A 26,840-nucleotide genomic window follows, 5' to 3' on the forward strand; every position below is an offset into this window, starting at 1 on the left:
CTGCGCAGCTATCCCAGAATCCAGAACAGCAAGAGGGATTGCTGCTTTCACTGCGCAGCGATCCCTCTTGCTGTTCTGGCTTCTGAAATTCAGACTATTTTTTTTCTTGTTTTCCTCCTCCAAAAACTAGGTGCTTCTTGTGGTCTGGTGCGTCTTATAGAGCGAAAAATACGGTATATTGGGAATAGGGTCACACAAAGTATATTAGATTATTGGCAATTATATGTATATTAGGATAATAAGAATATACACATCTGTATATTGATGGGTTAAACCACAGAGCCTAGGACTTGCCAATCAGAAGGTCGGCGGTTCGAATCCCCATGACGGGGTGAGCTCCCGTTGCTCAGTCCCTGCTCCTGCCAACCTAGCAGTTCGAAAGCACATCAAAGTGCAAGTAGATAAATAGGTACCACTCCAGTGGGAAGGTAAACGGTGTTTCCATGCGCTGCTCTGGTTTGCCAGAAGCAGCTCAGTCCTGCTGGCCACATGACCCAGAGGCTGTACGCCGGCTCCCTCAGCCAGTAAAGCGAGATGAGCGCCGCAACCCCAGAGTCGGCCATAACTGGACCTAATGGTCAGGGGTCCCTTTACCTATATTGATGCATGTTAATGTAGCAGCGTTTTGCCCCCCCCCCCATTTCACTCACTTTTTCCTTTCTTTTTCTCACTCTATGAAATCCATCTATTAAAAAGAAGAGGAAAAGAGGTCTCTGCTGCTTTTCCTTGCCTGCAGCAAAGACGGTGACGGTTGTAACAGCCTCAAGGAGGCTTCGGGGCTTGCCGCCTCCTTCCCGGGGGTCTCCAGCACAGCTGTGGGCAAAAGCCCCTTTGGAGATAAATTGTGCAGGGAGCCCATAAAGTTCATTCTTAACAGCTGCTTTCCTTGTTGTCTCCCTGACCCCAGCACTGCCTCCGACGCCGAGCTCATCCCCTCCAGCCAATAACTGCGAGCCTCGTTGTCATTCCTATGCAAACTGATTTATTTTTGGTCCCCTGGCACCCCAGCTCCAAACTACCCCCGGCGGATTCTCGCCTGGCCCGTCTCAGTAGCACTTCCGGTGGACGATGTAGGGGCCGTGTTCGTGATATTGCTCCTTCCGGATCCAGCATGGCTGAAAGTTCTTCAGGGAAGCCAGGATGGACCCCCCAGTCCAAACAGAGTACTTCCTCAGAGGGATGGCCGTGACTTTCACTTTCGTGTTGGTGGGCACAGCCACCATGAGGTCGTGCAAGAACCTCTTCTCGAACCCCTCAAAGAGGGACGAGCCACCACAGAGCATGATGTTCTCGTACATTTCCTTCCGGGATTCTTCGGGGACCTTCCGGACACTTCTCAGCGCCATACCATGAAGCCCCAAAAGGTTCAGTCCGGGCATCTGCGGAGGGTTGAACAACATCTCTGGACACTGGAATCTCTCTTTGCCCAGGCTGATGATCTGGCCATCGGGCAGCTGGTAGTCTGCCATGTACTCCCTCTTCGGACGGTTCCACTCGGTCTCAAAATCAAAGGCCACATAGCAGCATTTTTGCTTCATGTCGTCAATGACATCCAACATCCTCTCATCAAAGTAATGCCCCATGTTCCTCAGAAGGTCCATCAGGAAAGATGTCATGTTGGCGCCCGCGATGTCCATCCTCTCGGTGGCGTGCGGCAGATTGTACCCTTGGTGGACGGGGACCGCGTGGGATGTGGCATGTCCCGTGTCCACTACCAAACCGCTGATCTTGCCGTGGGCGTAGACCGACAACACCGACTGGTACGCCACGTACATCCCGGGGGAGTTGAGCGACTCAAAGACCACCTCCACCAACTTCTCCCTGTTGGTCGTAGGGCAGAGCGGAGGGTCGGACATCAAGAGGGCGTGGTCTTCCGGAGCAACCTTGAGGTCGTGGTAGAACAGGTGCCTCCACAGAACTTCCGCCGCATCCCAGTCGATGATGATGCCGTGCCGGACGGGCAAAATGATATCGACGTCCGGCTCTAACCGCGCCCGCTCCCCGACAAAGGTATCCGGCCTGTCTCTCCTGGTCCTCATGGACTTCTCGGTGGGGTGCCCAACCAACGTTCCGATGACCGCTTGAGGAGTCTGTTGACCTGCGAACCCCGCTTTACATGTCCCCGTACCTGTATCGATGATTACTGCTCCTGTCTTCACAACTGAGCGCCCTCTTTCCGGAGTCTTTGACCGAGGAGCTTCTTTCGAGGATGCCCGCGATCTGGACGAGCGGTCCAGTGTGTATCCCGGGGATGTGTTCCTTGTTCCAGCACGTCCTGGGCTGACCGGCCTCGACCCGGGGCTCTTTGATCGTGAGGATCCTGGGCTCCTTGTCCGTGAAGGGCCGGGGCTGGTTCTTCTGGTACTCCTGAATGACATCTTGAACGGGCCCTTGGGATACCCCCTTCTTCAAGGTCAGCCACTGAGCAACAACACAGAGTGCCCTGCAGAATTCTGCCTCACTCTGTCACAAAGGGAACTATGACACCACACCAGCTCCTTGGGTGACGTGGCTCGGGACAGGCCACTTGGTCTCGGCCGGCTGCGATTGCCTCCCTCCGACCATCGCTCAAAGCGCGAAACCTGGGCGTTCAGTCCATCCCACCGCTGGTCGTCAGGAGGCTCTGAATTGTTCCGCGAGAGACAATGGGTGGCAGGCCTGGAATCCTGGAATCTTCAGTACTAGATGACCTTTGGGTCCCTTGCAACACTATGATTCCATGAACACGGAACACCACAATTCAGCTGGGCATGTTCTCTCCTGAGCGAGTGGCATCTAAGGGGTCCACATTTTGTATCTGGAAACACAGATAAGTGATGGTTCCTCCATCCACAGCTGGGGACAGGAAACACCTCGGGAGTTGCACCTGCTTGGAATCACAATGCTCTGTTGCACTCAGGTTCTGTGTGTGGGCTTCCTTTTGGGGTATTTGGTTCTAACCGGATCTCTCAGCGGCTGTCGACCGCAGTATCCTCCTGGACTGTCTAGGAGGGCTGGGAGCTGGGGGTCCTGTTCTGCAGTGGTTTCGCTCTTTCCTCCTGGGCCGTGTCCAGAAAGTGGTGTTGGGCGATGAGTGTTCAGACCCCTGGGCTCTCACTTGTGGGGTGCCTCAGGGCTCTGCCCTCTCCCCCATGCTTTTCAACATCTATATGAAACCATCAGGGGGGTTGGGTTGGGTGTTCACCAGTATGCGGATGATGCCAGCTCTACCTCTCTTTTAAATCAGAACCAGTGAAGGCAGAGAACATCCAGTGTAGGTGTCTGGAGGTGGTTGGGGTCTGGATGGTGATCAACGGATTGAATCCCTACAAGACAGAAGTGCTCTTTCTAGAGGACAGGGGGCAGGCATGTGGGGGACTCCCTGGTCCTGAGTGGGGTCACCATGCCCCTGAAAGACCAGGTGCGCAGCCTGAGAGTCATTTTGGACTCACAGCTATATAGAGGCACAGGTCAATTCTGTTTCCAGGGTGGTTGTCTACCAGCTCCAGCTAGTATGGCGGCTGAGCCCCTCCCTGCCTGCTCCTTGTCTCGCCAGTGGTCTGTGCCTTGGTTATCTCCCGCTTGGACTACTGCAATGAGCTCTCCATGGGGCTGCCTTTGAAGGTGACTCAGAAACAACACCTAATCCAGAATGTGACTGCCAGACTGATGACTGGGAGCGGCCACCGGGACCGTATAAATTGGAATCTCCACTTGACCAAGCTGATAAAGCTCATCTTCCAGCCGATTCCTTCGGAATCACCCTCCGACGAATAATTAACGACCTGTGCCTTTGATAAGGCTCCAGTCACATCGTCATTCAGCAGAGAATCCAAAACAGCACGCAGAAGTGATGAGATTTATGGCTACATCACTATGCTTTATTTTCTAAGCTACGCAGACAGAAAAGACATACATCCTCTCTCTATGAGAGCAGAGAGCAACTGAAAGAAAGGAACAAAGGAAACAGGAAACCGCTAACGTCACATCCCGTCTCCCATCTCCCGTGAGACTTCCAAGAGTCTGGAAGGTCTCTGGAATGTAAACAGAGTCCTGTGACTCTAAGCGGCTGCTCAGTAGCAAACAGAAACTAACAATAACACTGGTCCTAAAGGGTCTACACTGGCTCCCAGTACGTTTCTGAGCACCATTCAAAGTGTTGGTGCTGATTTTTAAAGCCTAAACAGCCTTGGCCCAGTACAGTGGTACCTCGGGTTAAGAACTTAATTCGTTCTGGAGGTCCGTTCTTAACCTGAAACCGTTCTTAACCTGAGGTATCACTTTAGCTAATGGAGCCTCCTGCTGCTGCCGTGCGGCCGCGGCGCGATTTCTGTTCTCATCCTGAAGCAAAGTTCTTAACCCGAGGTACTATTTCTGGGTTAGTGGAGTCTGTAACCTGAAGCGTGTGTAACCTGAGGTACCACAGTATACCCAAAGGGGCATCTCCACCCCCATCACTCAGTCTGGACCCTGTGGTCCTCCTACGAGGGTCTTCTGGTGGTTCCCTCGCTGCAAGAAGGCAGAGGGTCTTCTCAGTGGTGGCACCCACCCTGTGGAACGTCCCCTCCCATCAGATGTCAAGGAAATAAACAACTATTTGACTTTTAGAAGGCATCTGAAGGTAGCCCTGTATTGGGAAGTTTTTAATGTTTGGTGTTTTATTGTGTTTTTATATGTGTTGGAAGTTGCCCAGAGAACGGGGTGCTGGTTTCAATGGGCCTTTGGCCTGATCCAAAAGATCATTCTTACGTTAACATTAGGGACGTGGGTGGTGTTGTGGGTAAAACCTCAGCGCCTAGGACTTGCCGATCGCGTGGTCGGCGGTTCGAATCCCCGCGGCGGGGTGCGCTCCCGTTGCTCGGTCCCAGCGCCTGCCAACCTAGCAGTTCGAAAGCACCCTTAAGTGGAAGTAGATAAATAGGGACCGCTTTATAGCGGGAAGGTAAACGGTATTTCCGTGTGCTGCGCTGGTGCTGGCTCGCCAGAGCAGCTTCATCATGCTGGCCACGTGACCCGGAAGTGTCTCCGGACAGCGCTGGCCCCCGGCCTCTAGAGTGAGATGGGCGCACAACCCTAGAGTCTGGCAAGACTGGCCCGTACGGGCAGGGGTACCTTTACCTTTACCTATGTTAACATTCTTACGTTCTCCTTCATGGATACAGAGTGAGTCAAAGATCCACAGGCCCATTTAGCAGGCATTATGTATGCTGACTAACAGCAGCACTTTAGGATTTTAGACAAGGGGACTCCTCTCTGGAGACCCCCAAGACCAAACCTGTGACTTTCTGCATGACCTAGTGGGGGCCCCTTTGGCCCAATAAAACAAGGAACTGCTGATGTTCTTAGGAATGACTTTGGACAAATTCACAGAGGGCCAGCAATGGCTACTACCTGCAGTTTCAGAGGTGGTCTATCTCTGAGCACTAGCTGATAGGAATGCAACCGTGAAAAGTTACTTTTTTATTAATATCCAATGAAGGCAGATTTTGGAAAATTTGGGCCCAGTAAAGGAAAATGCTTCTTCAAAGTGCCTGCCAGAAATCTGGATCTTGGCATCCAGGAATTTGACTTTTTTATACCCATTTTTTCATTGCCACAACAATCCATCTGCAGCTGGGCAAGGCTGGGAAACCTGAGAGACGCTGCCAGTCAGTGTAGACAATACTAAACTAGACAGACCATTAGCCTCAGAGGGTACAAGGCAGTTTACTATAGTCCTAACGCGTTGAACGTAGTTAAGGCAACAATGCCTTAATTTTGCCAGTAGGTGGCAGGAGTGAATCAATTAATCACAAGCCCACCAAAATGAAAAGCTGCTAATCTAGATCAGGGTTTCCCAAAGTTGGGTCTCCAGTTGTTTTGGGACTACAATTCCCATACGGGGATCGAACCTGCAACCTTGGCGTTATGAGCACCATGGTCCAACCAACTGAGCTATCCAGGACATGATATGGCTTAGATGCAATTATCATCTATAGTGTGAGAAAAATGGTGCTGGACTCCTTCACTGCAGGTTTTTAAACAGAGGTTGGGTAGCTGTTTGTCAGGGATGATTCAGCTATCAGTCCAGCATTGACGGGGGTTGGGCTAGATGACCTTTGGGTTCCCCTTCCGACTCCACAATTCTGTGATTCAGTGATTGGTGAACGTCTGTATCCCTTGTGTTCACTGGAGGAATGTTGGAGAGCATGCTGGGTATGTTTAGCCTGGAAAAGAGGATGCTGAGCGGAGATAGGAGAGCCACCTTCAGATATCTCAAGGGCTGTCCCATGGAAGAGGGAGCCAGCTTGTTTTCTCCTGCTCTGGAGGGCAGGACTCGAACCCATGGCTTCAAGTTACAAGAAAGGAGATTCCGACTAAACTTCAGGAAGAACATTCTGCCAGTTAAAGCCATTCAACAGTAGAACAGACTCCCAAGAGAGGTGATGGACCCTCCTTCCTTGAAGGTTTTTAAGCAGGGGTTGAGTTTCCTACATTGCAAGGGGTTGGACTGGATGACCTTTAGGGTTCCCTTTCAGTTCTGCAAGTCTGCGAGTCCACAGTTCCTACAGCACGGACAGGGAACACTGATGACCCTCCTGATGTGGTCAGACTCCAACTCCCAGCAGCCCAGAGGGATGATGGGAGTTGGAGTCCGTCAGTATCTCCTGGTATCCCCTGCAGAGGACCTCAAGGTCCACAAATGACAACACTCTGGAGGTCCCAAGTCACAAGGTGATTAGACTGGTGTCAACTAGGGCCAGGGCCTTTTCAGCACTGGCCCCGACTTGGTTGAATGCTCCGTCCCAAGAGACCAGGGCCCTGCGGGACTTGACATCTTTCCGCAGGGCCTGCAAGACAGAGCTGTTCCGCTTGGCCTTTGGATTGGACTTGGTCTGACTCTTATGTTTCCCTCCCCATATGGTTTTGATCTATGGGCTACTTTTAAAATTAGGCTGTATTTTAAATTGCATTTTCACCTGTGCTTTAAATTGACCCCCCCCCATTATGTTTTTACTGTAATTTTACTGGTGTTAGCCGCCCTGAGCCCTGCTCTGGCCGGGGAAGGCGGGGTATAAATAAAATTTATTTTTATTTATTATTATCTGGGGGGAAGCTGGTTGGGCAAGGCTGATCTATATCAAGTTGTCAGAGTGATAGTAATTAAGATAGTAACAATAATAGTCAACTTACGGAGAACTTGTGATCTGGAACGGATTCACCACTCCTGCATGACACACCATTTATTTTTGCTCATGCGTCTAGTCCCTCCCAATTTGCCCTGGATCTCTTGCACGGCATCCCAGGGCATCCATTCACGAAAAATTCACTTTCAGTTGAGCCACGCTCCATTTACTCTGCTCCCTCTTTCGTAGAACACGTAAGGATCAAAAGCATAGAAAGACACCCTTTCTCAACATAGCCGCCCTCCCCGAGGGCAGGAGAGGTGACTGGGAGGGCGGAAGAATGAACGGTATTTGCATTCTGAGAGGCAGAAAGCGGAAGAACGGCTTTCCGGATCAGGACTGAGGCTCATCGAGTTCAGTATCCCTTTCTCTCGGTGGCCAACCCACAAGCAAGATTTGATCACAAGTCGCACTCCCCTCCTGCGGCTTGCAGCAGCTGGGATTCAAAAGCATAGAATGATAGAATTGTATAGTTGGAAGGGACCTCCAGGGGTCATCCAGTCCAACCCCCTGAAATGCAGGAATCTCAGCTAAAGCATCCAGGACAGATGGCCCTCCAACCTTTGCTTCAAAACCGCCAAGGAAGGAGAGTCCACAACCTCCCAAGGGAGACCATTCCACTGTATAACAGCTGTTCATGTCAGAAAGTTCTTCCTGATGTTTAGTCAGAATCTACTTTCTTGAAATTTGAAGCCATGGGTTCAAGTCCTACCCTCCAGAGCAGGAGAAAACAAGCTCCTGCCTCCTCCATGTGGCAGCCCTTGAGATATTTGAAGATGGCTATCATACCTTCTCTCATTCTCCTCTTTCCCAGGCTAAACATACCCGGCTCCTTCAGCCGTTCCTCATCAGGCTTGGTTTCCGGACCATTGATCACCTTGGTAACCCTCTTCCAGCTTGTCAACATCCTTCTTAAATTGTGGCGCCCAGAACTGGACACAGGACTCCAGGTGTGGTCTGACTAAGGCAGAATAGAGTGGGACTATTCCTTCCCTTGACCCGGACACTAGACTTCTGTTGATGCAGTCTAGAATAGCATTCGCTTTTTTTGCTGCTGCATCACCCAGTTGACTCATGTTCAGCTGGTGTTGAGCGGCACCAAAGTGACTTCTCTGTGGCGCAAGCCTAGTAGTCATTGTGTCTGGAGCTCCTGGGCTGATGCAGTCCAAAGAAAATCAGAGCAAGACGTTTGGCACCTGTTGCCGAAAGGAGGTGTACAAGGCGCCATCCAACTGCCTTAGGGACTCCCCAGAGTGGATTTGTGTAGGGTTCACTCCTGAGCCTTTTTTCCTCCTGAAGATATCCTGCAAGGCAGTGGAGGTTTAGGGCCAGAGTTTTCCTTCTCCTGGATGGGCTCCCTTCCATGGATGAGCCCCATCTGCCCCTCATTTCCCTCTACAGCACGGGTAGGCAACCTAAGACCCGGGAGCCTGGATCCAGCCCAATTGCCTTCTAAATCCGGCCCAGGAATCAGTGTGTTTTTACATGAGTAGAATGTGTCCTTTTATTTAAAATACACCTCTGGGTTATTTGTGGGGCATAGGAATTCGTTCACACCCCCCCCCCAAATATAGTCTGGCCTGAGGGGGGTGGACCGACCCCCTGCTGAGAAAGTTTGTTGACCCCTGCTCTACAGCATGGCCAGAAACCACCTTCTTGACCATTGGACCCCCTCTTGGTCACACCCACTCCTGCAGAGTGCAGGTCGGCAAACAACCCCAGAAGGAGCCCAACATGACACCCACAAGAGGGGTTGTTTAGTCATTTAGTTGTGTCCGCCTCTTCGTGACCCCCTGGACCAGAGCACGCCAGGCCCTCCTGTCTTCCACTGCTTCCCGCAGTTTGGTCAGACTCATGCTGGTAGCTTCGAGAACACTGTCCCACCATCTCGTCCTCCATCGTCCCCTTCTCCTTGCACCCTCCATCTTTCCCAGCATCAGGGTCTTTTCTGGGGAGTCTTCTCTTCTCATGAGGTGGCCAAAGTTTTGGAGCCTCAGCTTCAGGATCTGTCCTTCCAGTGAGCACTCAGGGCGGGAGCTACCCCTCCCCTAACACCCCCCACACCCTGCTCTCAATTTAATAATCATAAAAAGAGAGGGTTTGCCGTCTTAAGACAACAATCATATAAACTGATTAAGGCAAATAAATGTATGCTATTAGGACCTGACTCTCACGTCATCAGCTGCATTGTGGCATAATGGATGTATTATTACCGCTGGGTTTCACTTGCTTGTAGGACAGCTTTAGATTCCAGATATGCTTATACACAAACACACCCCAACTCAAGTTCATTTTTCAGCTTGCTGTTTATTGATTGGCTTGTAAGAAACCGAGAACGTTTTTAAATATTGAGATATTTTAGAAAACAAAGAACAATCATCATATCAATCGCCGACATACAGTACAAATATATATTATTTGGGAATCTAGTTCTCTCCTAAACCACAGCCCCAGTTGTTGGGGGTTTTTTTTTGGGGGGGTGTGGAATTATCCTTCCAATGTAGCAAACTTCATCACCTCTCCAAAAAGAGCATCCCTTCCTTAAATAGAAAAACCATACCTGCCAACAATCACTAAATATTGCTATTTTGTTTTAGGTAAAACGGGGCAAGAGACCTCCAGCTTGTGTGTCCCCCACCCTTAGGACTCTTTCTGGGGTCACAGCTTTCTTGTCAGGCCATATCCTTCACCAGTCTTCCAGCCCACCTTCCATAAGTGCTTTCGCCTGGATGGAAATGTGTCTTTGATAATGCCTCCTACTGGCCTGGACAGAGGACGGAAAGAGGAGTGGTCGGACATAGAAACCTCTGGTTGTCGTTCTGGCGGCGTGTAGCCTACCACACATAGGTAATTAAAATAGGCCCGCCTACTTTTTGCTCCTGGCTCCGCCCTCCAACGGTATGCGGCCCTCGGACGACCCCCTAAGAGGGGGGTCGGCCCCTGACCTGAACGAGATCTCCTAGTCCCTGAGCTAAACAGAACTCTTTTTTTGCAAGCAGATACAATATCTGCTGAGGGATGATAGTCCCGAAAATGCCGAGATTGTTTTGGGATATTTAGTTGAGATTTTTAAAGTCAAATTTAAAACTGCTTAATTTATTTAATGGTGGCTACTGAGTCTTTTTTATGTTTTATGAGTTTAATATTACTACTGTTTTATGGATGGTTTTTAAAAAAACGATTCTACTGTCTAAGGTATGCCAATAAAGGCTGAAAAGCAAAATTCTAAGGGAATCTAAAGTGCAATGCAGTCTGAACTTCCTTCGACGCATCTCTGGACATTTCAGAGAACGTGGGGAGGGGGGAGAAAGACTTGACACTGATCTGCATCCCAGGCAGAATCCGTCTACAAATAGTTAAATAATCTGTGGCTACATATATATATATATTAAAATTACATTCCAAAGTCCACCGTGCATTAATAAATAAATTGGAACGGAGCTTCCCCACTCAGTTCTGAATCTGGCAGTCTTCAGGGTCGCCGAGGTCAATGTCCAAAATATCTCATAGAGCATGCTCAATAGTCACAGAATCATAGGGCTGGGAGGGACCACGAGGGTCATCTAGTCCAACCCCACGCAATACAGGAACCATCTCTTTCTCTTTCTCTGTCTGGTCCAAGACAAGCTAGCGTTGATTGGTTGTGATTCACTTCTTAATCTAGACGTCTGTTCCAGCTGTGCCAAAACAGTTGTTTGCTGTGGACGGGGGGAGCAGTGTGCGAAAGGAGACCCCCCCACTCCCACCTCGTGGGGCGCAGAGAGTCAAGGCCGCAAAAGGGTCTGCACATCATCGCGCTTTCCTCATGTCCAAGTGCGGGAAGTAGTGTCCAAGTATGTCCTGCTGCACCTGATACTTCCCGGCTTTCTTCCGCAGACAGAAGGCAACCTGGTTGGTGCAGAAAGAACAGAGGAGAGGGAAAATGAACACTTGTCATACAGGTCTGTGTGTGGACAATGCTCCCTTTCCTGTCCTGCACCAGCAGATGGACAACAAGCTGAATATGAGCCAACCGTGTGATGCAGCAGCAAAAGTAGCAAATGCTATTCTAGGCTGAATACGGGACCGCCTCTCCTGGTCTGCCCCGCAGAGGACCTTAAGGTCCACAAATGACAACACTCTGGAGGTCCCAAGTCACAAGGTGGTTAGATTGGTCTCAACTAGGGCCAGGGCCTTTTCAGTACTGGCCCCGACTTGGTGGAACGCTCTGTCATAAGAGACCAGGACCCTGTGGGACGTGACATCTTTCTGCAGGGCCTGCAAGACACAGCTGTTCCGCCTGGCCTTTGGTTTGGACTCAGTCTGACCTTTATATTTCCCTCCCCTTATGGTCTTGATCTATGGGCTACTTTTAAAATGAGGCTGCATTTTAAATTGCATTTTAACCTGTATTTTAAATTGGTTTGTCCCCCCCCCCCATTATATTTTTACTGTAATTTTACTGGTGTTAGCCGCCCTGAATCCGGCTCTGGCCGGGGAGGGCGGGGTATAAATAAATTTATTATTATTATTATTATTATTATTATTATTATTATTATTATTCACGGAAGTCTAGCGTCCAGGTCAAGGGAAGACATAGTCCCACTCTATTCTGCCTTGGGCAGACCACACCTGGAATACGGTGACCACAATTTAAAAAGGATGTTGACAAGCTGGAAGGTGTGTTTTATTGGCCAAGGGAGCCGGCGTACAGCTTCCGGGTCATGTGACCAGCATGACGAAGCCAATTCTGGCGAACCAGAGCAGCACACGGAAATGTCGTTTACCTTCCCTCCAGAGTGGTACTTATTTATCTACTTTCACTTTGATGTGCTTTCGAACTGCTAGGTTGGCAGGACATTCTTAAAATAAAGAACGATAAAAAAGAGGAAAGAACTTCCTTTCCCCTCTGTCTTGAATGAAGAGGATGAACATACCAGGAAGCAGATGAGGAAGAGGAGGAGGAAGCCCAGGAGAGCAGACAGACATATCAGGATGATGGCCCAGAAAGGTAACCCTGAAAGATTAAAAAAAAGTATTAAATGTTGGCCGGCTTTGACCCATGGCATTGTGGAGAATTAAAATGGGCAGCTTCTGAGGCTGGGGCATTTGAGTAAATCTGATGGACGGTGGAAAAATTGAAAGAGGGGACCTACCCACCAGAAACCGGGACCCCTCCAACCTCGAATCAACACTGAACCAATAAAGCATCACTAACCTCCTTGGTGTTGCACTGGGGTCACTGTTGAAGGATAACCTGTAAATAGAGCATAAACATAACAGCGTGAAATGAACCCAAGAGCAGAATCAAGCCAAAAGGGCCCCGTCTAATGTATTGTTTCTGGGGGCGGGCAGGTGTGGGGGACTCCCTGGTCCTGAATGGGGTAACTGTGCCCCTGAAGGACCAGGTGCGCAGCCTGGGAGTCATTTTGGACTCTGGGTGTTGTGTCTGGAGGTCCTCAGCTGCCCAGAGGACAAGACTCCCCTCTCGGCCTCACTGATGGGGTCCACAGAAGGCAGAGCAAGACGCTTGGCTGAGGGAGTTGCTGGAAGGAGGCTGACAAGGTGCCATCCAACCATCTTAGGGACTCTACTCCAGATTTGTGCAGGCTTTCCTCCTTAGCCTTTTCTTCTCCCAAAGATGTCCCTCAAGGTATAGGACCAGAGTTTTCCTTCTCCCAGATAGGAGGTGAGTCCCATCTTCTCCTCGCTTCCTTCTACAGCATGTGCAGAGACCACCTTCTTGACCATTGGACCCACGCTTGGTCTCGTCCACCCTGTCTGCTGGAGTCTGTTTCCGCATGCAGGGAAAGTCCCTAACTCCCCGAGGGATTGGGACCCATCAGCTCCCCTCGCCTGGTTTAGCCGGCCAGTTGAAGCCCTTCTTGGGTTGTGGCCGCTGTTGCCTGCTGACAGCTTCCAGGAGCCACAGGTGAGAGTTTGGGTGCAGGTAGGGACCAAAGGTGGACCAACGACTGCAAAAGGAGCATGGTATGTCCCCCACCAGAGGTAACACACAAACACCAGTGCCTTTAGCACCCCATACACCCCAGCCTTGGAGGCAATTATGCTTCTCGCTTCCAGTCGCTGGAAGCCATGGCAGGGGAGAGTGACTCTTGAGCCACAGTGAGATGAGGACGCTAGACTAGATGACCCATTGGCCTAATCCTGCAGGCCCTTCTGACTTTCCCCTAGAAGCTTCTGCCATTGTCCAGGACCTCTGGCACCCACTGCACTCTTACCGCTGACCAGCAGACTTCTGTTGTCCAGTGTGTACACCCCCAACGCTGTGGCATTGCCCGTCCAGTTCCTAAACGCATCGTACACCAGAGCTCGGTCAAACGTCCTTGTGGACGAATCCATCGCGAATGCGCAGGCGGTGTCGACCCCCGTCTCGGTCTGCTGGCCGGTCGGTCTATACAAAAATTAAATCATAGCCAAATGTTGGTCAACCGCCATGACTTAAGCAGGGATGTTGGAGACTCCCAATGGCAGCGGAGATTACTGACCCTCACTTAGACTGCCTTCGAACCACACAAACACACACCTGAAGCTCTCGACAGAGCACTGCACAAACTCCCTCTGCAGGCTGCTGCGCTGGTATAACTGGTGGAGCTGTTTGGAGGAAGAAGGGAAGAACAGGATCGATACAATACAATACGATAATCTTTATTGTCATTGTCCCATACAGAACAATGAAATTGAAAAATCTACATTAGACATTCAAAAACCAACAAGCCTGCTATCCCAGCCTGGTTAGCCCCCTAAAAACTCTGATACCCCATAATTAAATACAATATACTCCCACAGAGACTACCTTACACTGCGTTTAAAATCAAAATCGCATTTGGGTAGAAACTGTTTCTCAGACAGCTAGTCCTAGTCTTTATAACCCTGGACCTTCTTCCAGAAGGCAGAAGCTGAAAGAGATCATTTCCGGGGTGTGCACTATCCTGCGCTATCTCTGCAGCTTTCTCTGGAAGCATAAGGTGAACGTAGCCAGAGAGAGGTGTAATTCAGGTCCCTCTTTGAGTCATATCACGTTGGCATGGCCTGTGCCATTGTTACACGGGTTTTAACATAGCAGGTGCCCCTCACCCTGCAGAAAACCAACCCTTCACCCTTCAGCAATTAAATAGTCTCTGGAAATAATAGCCACTTTATTTGAATATTAAACTTAGTTCACGTAGCAAAACAAGAACATTTTAGTCGGGTGGCATAATATGCATTGCCAATGACTGGGGCAAGGCAAGGATTGTGCCCCCTAACCTCATTGTGGGCATTGTGCAGGATGCAACGGGTGGACTTTGCTTGCTGTGCCCCTGTGGTAGCTGCTCCTCATGGAGGCTGGCTGCCCTCTCAGCTCGGGGGGAGACCAGGGTTCGATCCCCACTCAGCTGTGGAGCTCATTGAGTGACCTTTCAGGCCCACCAACCTCACATAAGCTACACTGAGCACCTCAGAGAAAGAGGAGATATATAAACAAAATAAATACATGATTTGAGATGATTTAAAAAATTGTCCATGGACAAACTTAATGATATTTGGAATCCATTTTTATAAATACCATTTTTGATTAAGGTATAAAGGTAAAGGACCCCTGATAGTTCAAGTCCAGTTGCGAACGACTCTGGGGTTGCGGCACTCATCTTGCTTTACTGCCCGAGGGAGCAGGCATTTGTCCACAGACAGTTTTTCCGGGTCATGTGGCCAGCATGACTAAGCCACTTCTGGCAAAACCAGAGCAGCGCATGGAAACACCGTTTACCTTCCTGCCGGAGCAGTGGCAGAGCTTCATGCTCTGGCACCAGGGGGTGGAGAGCAGGCGGGGGCGGGGCTGGCGCACGTCCTGGGGGCATGGCGCGCCACCTGAGGGGTGGGGTGGGGACAGCTGCAATGGCACCCTACTGGGATCGCACTGCCATGGGTGGTGCGATCCCCCACACTCTTCTTCCTCTGCCAGTGCGCCAGAGCGTACCTATTTATCTACTTGCACTTTGACGTACTTTCGAACTGCTAGGTGGGCAGGAGCAGGGACTGAGCAACGGGAGCTCACCACGTCACGGGGATTCGAACCGCCGACCTTCTGATCGGCAAGCCCAAGGCTCAGTGGTTTAGACCACAGTGCCACCCGCATCCCAATTAAGGCATGGTTAACTGCAATAACAATTTCCTCTTTTTTGTAATATGCACAATATATTTTTTTCTGTTTCATTTCCCACATAGGTGTTACTTCTTGTGTCTTATGATTACCCTGTGCAGTTTTAATTTTGTACTCTGCATTTTCCAATAAAGAGTATAAAACAAAACATGATTTGAGATGATTTTAATTCTAACTCTTTTAAAATATTTGGATCGGCTCTTAGAATGCTTTCGCTTTGTTTCTTAAACTTCACACTTGGGAACTTCGGGGAGGAAAGGCAGGATATAGAAGTTCGAGAAATAACAGTACATATACATATTTCCACTTGAGGAGGGAGAGAAAGAAGGCTGGTCAGGGCCAAGCCTGAAGGGAGTCCCGGGGGCCTGGCAGAGTCAGGAGTGAGGCCTGGACTCTGCTTAGCGTCTCTCCTGAGCAATTTACCTCGCTCTCAAGACTCATTTTGGTCTTCCAGTAGACATCCGAGTCGGGATCTGCCATTTCCCCTGCGTACGGCAAGTTGGTGATGGTGAAATTGACCGCAAAGTTCTTCATCTGGAGTTGGGGCGGCAGGGCGGCAGTAGCGGACTCAATGGCCGATTCGGGAGCTGGGGAGGAAGGAAGGATCCTAAAAATTCAAAAAAATACCCCTTCGGCCACCGTCCCCTTGGTTCCCAGTGCTCCCAGCTGATATAATTTAAAAGAGTGGTTTGCATGACCTAAAGGTAAAGGTAAAGGGACCCCTGACCATTAGGTCCAGTCGTGGCCGACTCTGGGGTTGTGGCGCTCATCTTGCTTTATTGGCCGAGGGAGCCGGCGTGCAGCTTCTGGGTCATGTGGCCAGCAGGACTGAGCCGCTTCTGGCGAACCAGAGCAGCGCACGGAAACACCGTTTACCTTCCCGCCAGAGCAGTACCTATTTATCTGCTTGCATTTTGACATGCCATTGCCCAGGAGGGGCGCAAGGTGTGCGGTTTCTTTGCCCCTCAAGGTGCAAAGCCCTTCTTTTGCACCCTGTGGAACATAAATGCGCAGAATTTTTAAAAGACTGGGCAACGGCCAGCCGGCAGCGACTCCCGAGCCTCCCCCGATCAGTCAAAACAAAGGAGGAAGGGGGCAGGAGATCGGGGGAGGCTCGGGAGTCACAGGCGTGTGGCGCGCCGTTCCCCAGTTTTTTTAAAAACTCTGCACATTTATGTTTCACAGGGTGCAAAAGAAGGGCTTTGCACCTTTATACAATGTGCATGTGTGCTTGGGCCCAGGGACTTTTGCTTCACCATCCCCACTACTGACTCCCTGTTGCTACTCAGCTTCAAAATAATAATAATTTAAAAAATGTCCCCGGATTCATTGAAAAAAAATCTGGCAACCATAGTTTAGGATTAGTTCCTAAACTGGGAGATTTAGCAGATGCTAGCTCGAGGGCTCTGCGCATGATCTAGAGCCTCATTAATATTAAAAAACACACCCCTTGTCCTTAAACTGCTAATTTACATGAACATGGGTGGTATGTAAAGGGAGGAGGCACATATCAGGAAGTAGATATGAAATGGGCGTTTAGGGAAGTCTGTTAGCTGCAAGTTTTCAACCAACAGGAATTGTAAGGAGGAAAGGAGGGGGAGAGCGGGGGACGGAGAAGCTTTAAAGCAGGGGTAGGCAAAGTAAGGCCTGGGGGCTGGATCCGGCCCAATCGCCTTCTAAATCTAGCCCATGGACAGTCCGGGAATCAGTGTATTTTTACATGAGTAGAATGTGTGCTTTTATTTACAATGCATCTCTGGGTTATTTGTGGGGCATAGGAATTCATTCATCTCCCCAAAAATATAGTCCGCCCCCTCACAAGGTCTGAGGGACAGTGGATTGGCCCCCTGCTGAAAATGTTTGCTGACCCCTGCTTTAAAGAGCAAGGGGAAAGTTTTTTCCCTTGCAGCAGTTTCTTTCTCTGTATTGAAAGTGTTGCCCACTGTTTTACACAGCTGATTAAAAAGAGTATTTTCCCTGGATCTCCTGAGTCTGTTGGCTTTCATTGATCAACTGAGCAAAGGCTGCCCTGGTCCAAATCGTGGACCCAACAGAACCACGCGTGTTTTACTTTTCACAGCCGGTGACCTTTCCTGATTTATGCTGAAGGGTGTTTCTGTACCTCGCACCGTCACGCCCTTGAGCTGGAACTGCCTTCCCAGCCACAGAGACGTGGCGTTCCTCGTCTCCTGCTGAAAGGTCTCTCGGACGAGCTCTTGGCTGGTGTTTGTCGCCGGGTCAAAGTAGCACTTGCAGTCAACCACGATGGAGCCGTGCCTGAGAATTGCAATGGGCAGAGGAAGAGTCAGGGGCAAGAGGACATCCCAGACAAAAACAAACCCAACCCCAAGAGGCAGGCAATCCCTCTGAACAACATGGTTAATTCAAAAAACCAGCCTGATCCCACAAGGTTCTCCTGATGTTTTTATCTGTGACTCCCATCAGGCCACGGGTGTCAAACACAAGGCCCACGGGCCGAATCTGGCCCCCCAGACCTCGTCATGTGGCATGTGTAGCCGCTGCCGGCTGCCAGCCTTCACCTTTTATTCTCGCTTTTTTTTTTTTACACAATAAAGCCGCCTCTTCAGCGCATGCGTGGCAGCCTACAAGCCAGAGAACGTCTGCCCTCTAGCGGCGCCGGCCGTTCTACACAGGAAACCTCCACTTTACATGCATTCAGGAAACCACTTCCGTGTCACTTTACAGTGGTATAGGGACCATAAACTACAATCAAATAACCCAAAAATGTCCAAGAAAATAAAAGTTGATGCAGAGGGAAGGCAATTTCAGGAGAGATGGGAAATACATGCTTGTGATTAATGGAGACAAGCCGGTATATCTTATTTGCTATGAGGCAGTGGCAGTGATGAAGGAATACAATTTACGCCGGCACTTTGAGACCAAACATGGAGCCAAATTTGCTAACCTTAGCCACCAGGAAAAGCAACAAAAGGTCCAAGAATTAAAAGGTAGCCTGCATTCTCAACGGAATATTTTTGCAAAAATGACAGCAAAAAATGATGCAGCAGTGAAAGCCAGCTATCTTGTGGCTGAAGAAATTGCACGAGCTTCAAAGTGCTGTTCAGAAGGTGCATTTGTAAAGCAGTGTATGCTGAAGGTACAGTGGTGCCTCACAAGATGAAATTAATTCGTTCCGCAAGTTTTTTTGTCTAGCGATTTTTTTGTCTTGCGAAGCACGGTGTCGGAAAAGTTTTGGAAAAGCTTCAAAAATCACCAAAAACCTCAAAAAAGGCTACCACACAACGTTCTATGAGTTGCTCCTCGAAGTCAAGGCGCAACTGTATTAACGGTGTTAAGAAAAAGGAAACAAACTAATATGGAAAAAATGGATTTTTAACAATGTCAGGACACATAGTCCTACAGATACAACCGGCCCTTTGAGGGTGACCAAACTGCTGATGCGGCCCCCGATGAATTTGAGTTTGACACCCCTGCATTAGGCCAACATGCAAGGGATGATGGGAGTTGGAGCCCCTCAACATAAAGAAGTCCAAAAATTCCAAAGATTTAGGTAGATGTCTCAGAGCCTGGACAACTGCTTACACTTTCCTTCCTATCAGTACTGACCTCAGTCCAGTTACTTTGCAAATGTTGAATCCGTTTCGGATGGCACTCCGGAGGAAGAGTTGATTTAACTGGAGTGGGTGGAACAAACTGAAATTAGGAACTGCTGGGATTATTATTATTATTATTATTGCATTTGCATCCTTCAAGGAGGTGGCTAATACGGTTTCCCTCACAACAACCCTACCAGGTAGGTTGGGCAGGGAGTGAGCGACTGGCCCACAAGGACACCCACTGAGCACCATGGATTGGTGTGAATTTGAACCCTGGGCCCTGAGGTCCTAACCCGACACTCTAACCACTGCACCATGCTGCCTCTGTGCATTGCAAAGCGTGAGAAAAATCACGCAGCCTCACTGTTTAACATAGAGGGTCTTTCCCAGCCCTACCTAGAGATGCTGTGGGGTGGAATCTGGGACGTTCCCCATACAAAGCAGACGCCCTACAACCGAGCTATGGGCCTCCTCTACAAATAATGGAAGGCGCTTGTATAGGGCTGCCATATTTCAAAAAGTGAAAATCCAGACACAAAAGTTGGTCTTTTCTTGGCAAAGCTGTTGAGTTTGTTGTTGTTGTTGAGCTATTCTTAAGGAAATGTGACATGGGTTGCCATACGTATGTATGGTAAAATAAAAATAGGAATGGGAAGCGATCTCAGTGCTGCATTTTATCTGCACAGACTGCTGTGAGGGTTTCAGAATTTGGGTTTGATCCAGCTGCTGTTCTTAGGGACAGCTTTACAAAGGGATTAGACAAAACAGGCTTTGTCATTCTTCTTCCTTAAACTCCAGAACGGCAGAAGAAAGGTGCGAGAATGGTCAATTAAAAATTTAACACGGATAATAACACTATATCAATTTAGATTGCAATGAACGGGAGTCTATTACATTGCATTTTGTGTGTGTGTGTGTGTGTGTGTGTGTCTGTCTGTCTATCTATCTATCTATCTATCTATCTATCTATCTATCTATCTATTACACATCTTTGGTTCCCCCCCTCACTTCTCCTCTTTCCCCCCTTTCTATCACTTCATTTCTTTACTACTGAAATTATTTCAATATAAATATAACACATAGAAAATGAGGACACTGAAGAAATTGCGTGAGACCCTTTCCGCAAGGCTCCTATGCCCTCTAGGGTCTGGTGAGTCCCAGCGCACAGATTCTGACCTCGTGGGCGATGGCAGACTTCACATGCTGGTATTCTGGAGACGACGGGTCCGTGTGGGTCAAGTTCTGGTTGATGACCGTGAAGCCGAGCTCATAGCCAACTCCTTCCTCCCCTCCTCTGACGACTGGCGGGTATCCTGCAAGGAATTGGAAGGAGCAGGTGGTGAACAGGTGTGTAGGCAATGGCAGGACCTCCAGGTGTCCTTATTTTATAGCGATGGTCCTGGATTTACCTCCCTTTAAAGGCATGGTGTGAATGTAGTCGCCCTCAGAGGAGGACTGAATTAGGCCCTCCCCAGTGGAAACGGTTTTTTGAATATTCAGAAATAAATTGTAAACAGATAAGAACATTGGCAGGATTATTGTATAAATAGTACTGTATAATGAATAAAAGGGTCAATTAAGTTAATTTGGAATATGCAAAAAATATTATAAAAAAAACAAATTTAAGGAACCGCAGAAAGAGAGGGAAGGAAGTCGAGTTTTGAAATGTTAAAATGGTTGTAAAATTATTGAAATGTACAAAACTGAGAATCGGGGTTTTTTTAAAAAAAAGAATTAGGCCCTCCTTGTTCCACACCTTCCTTGGGTGTTTCAAACTCAGATCCGGCCTCTAGCTTGCCTGGACGAAGGCTAGAGAGGGCTGTGTGTGTGTGTGTGTGTGTGTGTGTGTGTGTGTAGAAACTAGCCTATTCTCTACAAAGCTTACATTTTATAGAATCGTAGTGTTGCAGGAATTTATGTATAGGTTGGGGGGGTGTTGCCCCTCCAGCAGATATCATGCACATGCAGCCCACTACCAAAACCAGCACAATCGCTTTTGTGACTTTTGTGATTTGTCCCCACAAAACACTACATCACAGTTTCTTCCTATCTATTCAAAGGGCCTTTGCTGCACGATACCAAATGTAAGAATTCACTGATCAATGTATCTATGTACAAGTTCACTGGGAAATTCATATAGGCATATGAGCTCAGCTCCTCAGCAGCCCCTCTGCCTGAGTGATAATCCCTGGCATCCTGATACCTGAGTGCCAGACAGGTAGCCATTCCAGAAATAACAAACCCAGATGAAGACAAAAGGGTATGATGAACTTGGCTGGGAAACAGGGAAATGTAAATATCTCTTTTGTTTCACTTGATGGGTGTTTGGTGGAGGGCATGGGGCAGGGTCCAGGATGCTCAGATTACTGCCCCCAGACCTCCCCTTTCATGATGTAACCATGAAGTATTAGTGATGTAGTTTGGGGGGATGTAACATGGGGGATCAGCAGCTAATAAAAGTTTGGGTTCTCTTTTGTTTGGGACTTCCATCTTGTTCCACCTGGTGGCAGGTGGGAGTCTTGTGGCAACAGTCTTCAATAAAGACCAAGCCTACTGGCTGCTGTTTTGCACTGGTATTCCTGGCTGGTGTCCTTGTTTTTTGTCCAAGGGAGCCCTCAGATTTCTCCATTAAGAGTAGAATTGGAAGGGACCCCTGGGGGTCATCTAGTCCAACCCCCTGCAATGCAGGAATCACAACTAAAGGAATCCCCATTGCCCCGCCCACTTTTGCACCTGGTCCCGCCCACCCCTGGCATGCGGCCCTCGGAAGGTAACTCAGGCCCTCAGGGTGGGAAAGGAGCAAAGGCAGTGAGATGAATGGGCGCAATGATGAATGGCTTAAGCCTGTCGATTTCCATGGGTCTTGGGTTCTTCCCATCCAGCCTCTGGCCCCCAACTGGCTTACCATCCACAGACAGGCTGTCCTTCTCCAGGCTGTAGTGGCCGAGCCTCGTGCCGTCCCTCGTCAGGTTGCTGATCTCCCGGTGAAGCCTCATGTGGTCAAAGGGGGCAGGGAGAAGGTCTTCCCAGTAGCTGCAGACAGTGTCCACCGCCGCACCATGCCTGGTTTGTGGAGCCCTAAGGAAAGGCAAATGCGTATTATAAAGGTAAAGGGACCCCTGACCATTAGGTCCAGTTGTGACCGACTCTGGGGTTGCAGCGCTCATCTCGCTTTATTGGCCGAGGGAGCCGGCGTACAGCTTCCGGGTCATGTGGCCAGCATGACTAAGCCACTTCTGGCGAACTAGAGCAGCACACGGAAACGCCGTTTACCTTCCCGCCAGAGCGGTACCTACTTATCTACTTGCACTTTTATGTGCTTTCGAACTGCTAGGGTGGCAGAAGCAGGGACCGAGCAACGGGAGCTCACCCTGTCGCAGGGATTCAAACCACCGACCTTCTGATCGGCAAGTCCTAGGCTCTGTGGTTTAACCCACAGCGCCACCTGCGTCCCTTGCACATTATACAATCGTATAAATCAGAGGCGGTCCTTCAGGGGTCATCTAGCCCAACCCCCTGCAATGAAAGGGGGTCCTCTGCTCCAGAGCAGCAGAAAACAAGCTTTCTCCATCTTCCCTGCGACAGCCCTCCAGATATTTGAAGATGTTTCCTCTTTTCCAGGCTAAGCCTACCCAGCTCCTTCAACCGTTCCTCAATCGGCTTGGTTTCCAGACCCTGTCAATGGGGTGGGGGGTGGGTTTGGGGCTCAAAATGGGTATGTGGAACATCCACGCTCAACAGCAGTCTACCTCGGGAGGCCTGCCAGGGGAATTGGCTGGAATTGGAAGGCCCACCCTCTTAGCTGCCCACCCCAGCCTCTTACCGAAATCTCTCCACTCGGCAGTACGCAAACGCCGGGCCAAGGTGTGTCTTCTTGAAAAGAGGCTCCATCTGGAGGTGGGAAAGGAAAGAAAAATATTGACAGAGGTCCGTCACCTGCAGATCAGTCGCTTTGAAAGCGTTGCCTGAAAGGCAGAATGATCTGTGGAGGGGGCACTGTTAATGGTGCCACCGAATGAGTGATCGCCAAAGAAGAAGAAGAAGATTCTGCATTTGTTAGAAATTGATCTTTCAGCACATGGTGGAACCTAAACTTTGGAACTGCCTGCCTCTTGACATTGGACAGGAACCTTCCCTGTACTCTTTGCTGCACTTGCTAAAGACCTTTTTTTTACTAGACTCAGAAATTTAGAATGCTGATGAGTTTTTAGGTTGCTGCTGGTTTTGTTTGTTATTATTTTTCTGAATGTTTTACAGTGGTGCCTCGGGTTACATACGCTCCAGGTTACAGACACTTCAGGTTACAGACTCCGCTAACCCAGAAATAGTACCTCGGGTTAAGAACTTTGCTTCAGGATGAGAACAGAAATTGCACGGCGGCAGTGTTTCAGGTTAAGAACAGTTTCAGGTTAAGAACAGACCTCCGGAACGAATTAAGTACTTAACCCGAGGTACCACTGTAATTGTTTTTACTATTACTTTTGTATACTTTTTGTAAAGTGCTTTGAGGTTTCCTATGATCAAGAGGTGTATAGATTTTTGCAAAATAAATAAATAAAGAGATAGGAAGAGATATTAAAGGTTTCTCAAGAGGGAAGAGGCATCAAGAGTTGGCCGAGGGAGGCATTTTCCAAGGACCCACAACTAACAGTGGTGTCCAGTGGCAAGAGCCCCTTTTAGCAACCCAGGTCCATATGCCACTTATTTATTTTATAAAATCTGTGCACTGCTTGATTGCACAAAAGCAAAACAACGGCCTCAAAGCTGATTACAAAAAAAGGGTAAAGCAATAAAAATATACGTAAGAAAAAGGAACAGCCATAATTTAAGACTTTCAAGAAATTAAAATGACAATAGGCTAAAAACAGATAACTCAGAATGAAATTCTGGAACCAAAGTTCTTTTTTGTGGGCAGCCTGAGCACAAAAAGTTTTAAAACTAGCTCAAGGTGAACTAGCCAGATGTTTAGCTGAGAATCAATCACAGTCAGTCCATCAATTGGACTTTAGAGCCAGTTGGCAAATAGACATTCCATTTTGGCAACTATAACCTTGGTTTAAGGAACCATTTGGCATCTAGCTTATATTATCGGAGTTTCTAGCACTGGAGGCAGTCTTCAAGGGCAAGCCCCACATCTAATGCAGGGCAGTAGTCTAACCAGGAAGTCTCCAGGACTGGGCTACTTGTGCTGCAGGTGGTGCACACAAGTGGGGGATATGAAACGTACGTAGAAGTTCAGGGCTTTCTCTGTGGCGTTGAACTTGCGAGAACCCGGGGTCCCCATGTCATGCATGTAGGGGAGGCTGGACAAGGTGTAGTTGACCGTGAAATTCCGCAAAGTTGGCATCTTGGCAGGGGTCGCGGCGGGGAGATCTGGAAGGAGGAGAAGCAATGTGAATTTCAAGGCGGGAGTCGTTTCGATCGGAGAGTTTTCCGTTTGCATGGCGGCACTTTGGAATACTTACACGGAATGCTACGCAGGTCGCTGTAACCTGGAAAGGAAAGACAGTAAAGAAACTAAGTTTTCTGCTCAAGAAACAAGATTCCCCCTTTATAAAAAATAAAGGCTTCCAAGCAGAGGCTGCTTTGTCACTAACTGCAGATGAATTCCTGCCTCCATGTAGAATTGTGCATTTCCCCCGCAGAATTAATGCTTAATATTAATATCTTTTATATATGGATGGTGCAGTAAGAAATCACCCTCTGTGTATTCCAAAAAAACAGTTACAGGGGACATTGTTCACTGCATTACCCAGCCTCCTCTGTTCAAAGATCCTTGTGAAATATATCCATCAAGCCGCAAGGGAAAAAAATCTTGCATCAAATGAGTCTGCATGCTCTCCTGCTGTCAGAAGAAGAAAATTATGGACTCCTGGGGGTTCATTTGCCTCAGCTGCCAAATGGGTGGCTCAGCTGTTATGCCTTTTGTTATGCCTAGGGCTTATAGCTAAACAAACAAAATTGCTACTCCTGCCCTTCATGAGGACTAGCGGCCATGCTATCTAAAAAAACCCCCAAAGATGTATTCAGGGTCTGTCTTGCAGCCTGCTGACTGGGGAAGTTTGTTGTGTGTGAAGCCAGGTGTTCTCTCTCTGCTGACCCAGAAGACTCCTCACCTGGAGTCACCTGCCTGGAGGTGGTTGGTAGCTAATGGACTGAGGCTGAATCTTGACAAGATAGAAGTACTGTTCTGGGGGGAGACAAGAAGTTCGGCAGGTGTGGGGGACTCCCTGGTCCTCTCTGGGGTGACTGTGACCCTAAAGGACCAGGTGTGCAGCCTGGGGGTCATTTGAGACTCACAGCTGTCCATGGAGGTGCAGGTCAATTCTGTGTCCAAGGCTCCATCTGAGACCCTCCCCACCTGTGCATTGTCTCACCAGGGTGGTGCATGCTCTGGTTATCTCCTGCAATGCGCTCTCCATGGGGCTACCTTTGAAGGTGACCCGGAAACTACAGCTAATCCAGAATGTGGCAGCTAGACTGGTGATTGAGAGCGGCCGCAGAGACCATATAACACCGGTCCTGAAAGACCTACTGTGGCTCCCAGTACATTTCCGAGCACAATTCAAAGTGTTGGCGCTGACCTTGAAAGCCCTATATGGCCTCGGCCCTGTAGACCTGAAGGAGCGTCTCCACCCCCATTGTTCTGCCCGGACACTGAGGTCCAGCTCCAAGGGTCTTCTGGCGGTTCTTTCATTGTGAGGTTATCTGGAACCAAGCAGAGGGCCTTCTCGGTGGTGGCACTGGCCCTGTGGAACGCCCTCCCAGCAGATGTCAAGGAAATAAAAAAACTATAGAACTTTTAGAAGACATCTGAAGTATTGTGGATGCTTCATTGTGTTTTTATTTCTGTTGAAAGCCTCCCAGAGTGGTGGGCTATTATTATTATTATTATTATTATTATTATTATTATTATTATTATTAAAAATGCACCATTGACGTAGAGGCTGTCCTTGTCTAGAGTGTAGGGCCCCATCTTGGTGAAGCCATTGGTCATATTTATCAGCTCCTGGTACACCTTCACTCGGTCGAATTGTGGCGCCCTTGCATCTCGCTGGTAGCTGCAGACTGTGTCCACTGCAGTTGCTGTCCCACCATCCGAAGACCTGCAAGATCGAAGGCACAATGGTCAGTCCCTAAGCAGGCAGGGGTTGAGCGCTTTTCCGGCCCGGGGGCTGCACTGCAGGGGCCGCATGCCAGAGGCAGAAATGGCAATCGTTGTACCACCTGCTACCCAAAGTCACAGAATCCTCTGCAGGCAAGTAAAGGGCAAGATCTGCAGGGGCATATCTCTAGCCTGGTGAAAATCAGTCAGCTGGGGAGTGAGGTGAGGGGTGTGGCCTAGGGAGAGGGGGTGTGGCCTAGGGAGAGTTGCCAAGGGCCAGATAGCAAAAGATCTGGAGGGCCAGGCCTTGTGGTTCTCAAATCCTACCATTGATTGCTTTACATTCTTTTTCCTTTTCCTTTATTTCATTTTGGTGCACCACCCTTTACTCTGACTGAACAGGAATTTCTTTTCACAGGGGGTTGGGCTAGATGACCCTTGGGGTCCCTTCCAACCCTACAATTATAATTTCCCCCCAGTTTATCTTTAGTAATTTCTATTGCTTTCCAAAAAAATTAACAAATTAATCTGAATTAAATATTTAAAAGTTGCTTTCCCACCCTTCTTTCACGTGTGCCTTGTTCTTCCTCTCTTGCTGCTTTATAAAACTTATTTTAATTTACTTGTCACTTTATTATTTAAAACAATTTTTCATTTTAACATTATTATTTTTTAAGTCTTCATCTCATCATGTTCCATTGTGTATATTTCAATCCCTGCCCTTCCTTTTATTAACATATATATGTGTGTGTGTGTGTTTTATTATCATCTCTATTGTCTTCCTCCTCTATTTCCTTTCTTCCTTTGTCTTCCTCTCTTTTCTTTTGATGTTTCTCTCTTTTTTATGATGTTCTAGATGTAGTTTTACTGTA

The 26,840-nt window shown here is 48.7% G+C and overlaps 2 protein-coding genes across 2 annotated transcripts in view; both read right to left on the reverse strand.

Moving 5' to 3' along the window:
- Positions 1-959: 959 nt before the first annotated feature.
- ACTL9 (actin like 9) lies at positions 960-2,663 on the reverse strand. The gene has a single exon (XM_083483983.1). It carries the CDS (start codon positions 2,376-2,378, stop codon positions 1,047-1,049), a length of 1,332 nt encoding a protein of 443 aa, XP_083340109.1. The 5' UTR covers positions 2,379-2,663; the 3' UTR covers positions 960-1,046.
- Positions 2,664-9,432: 6,769 nt separating this feature from the next.
- The window catches only part of MUC16 (mucin 16, cell surface associated), a 51,391-nt gene continuing 33,983 nt past the window's right edge, over positions 9,433-26,840 (reverse strand). Inside the window, exons 62-75 of the mRNA XM_083483540.1 lie at positions 25,797-25,969; positions 24,329-24,355; positions 24,091-24,236; positions 22,687-22,754; positions 21,769-21,941; positions 20,040-20,176; positions 18,874-18,941; positions 17,408-17,562; positions 15,709-15,872; positions 13,672-13,739; positions 13,367-13,539; positions 12,343-12,381; positions 12,062-12,141; positions 9,433-11,033 (exon numbers count right to left, since the gene is read on the reverse strand). Coding sequence (XP_083339666.1) covers positions 10,935-11,033; positions 12,062-12,141; positions 12,343-12,381; positions 13,367-13,539; positions 13,672-13,739; positions 15,709-15,872; positions 17,408-17,562; positions 18,874-18,941; positions 20,040-20,176; positions 21,769-21,941; positions 22,687-22,754; positions 24,091-24,236; positions 24,329-24,355; positions 25,797-25,969 — 1,570 coding nt within the window. The 3' untranslated portion in view covers positions 9,433-10,934. The remainder of the gene's footprint in view (positions 11,034-12,061; positions 12,142-12,342; positions 12,382-13,366; positions 13,540-13,671; positions 13,740-15,708; positions 15,873-17,407; positions 17,563-18,873; positions 18,942-20,039; positions 20,177-21,768; positions 21,942-22,686; positions 22,755-24,090; positions 24,237-24,328; positions 24,356-25,796; positions 25,970-26,840) is intronic.

Source organism: Podarcis liolepis (assembly GCF_965112155.1).
Source record: "Podarcis liolepis genome assembly, chromosome: 18".
Lineage (NCBI taxonomy): Eukaryota > Metazoa > Chordata > Lepidosauria > Squamata > Lacertidae > Podarcis > Podarcis liolepis.

What these genes read in the sequence shown, in the direction of transcription:
- ACTL9 (XM_083483983.1), bottom strand. Translation starts at nt 2,378, where the DNA reads ATGTCATTCAGGAGTACCAGAAGAACCAGCCCCGGCCCTTCACGGACA.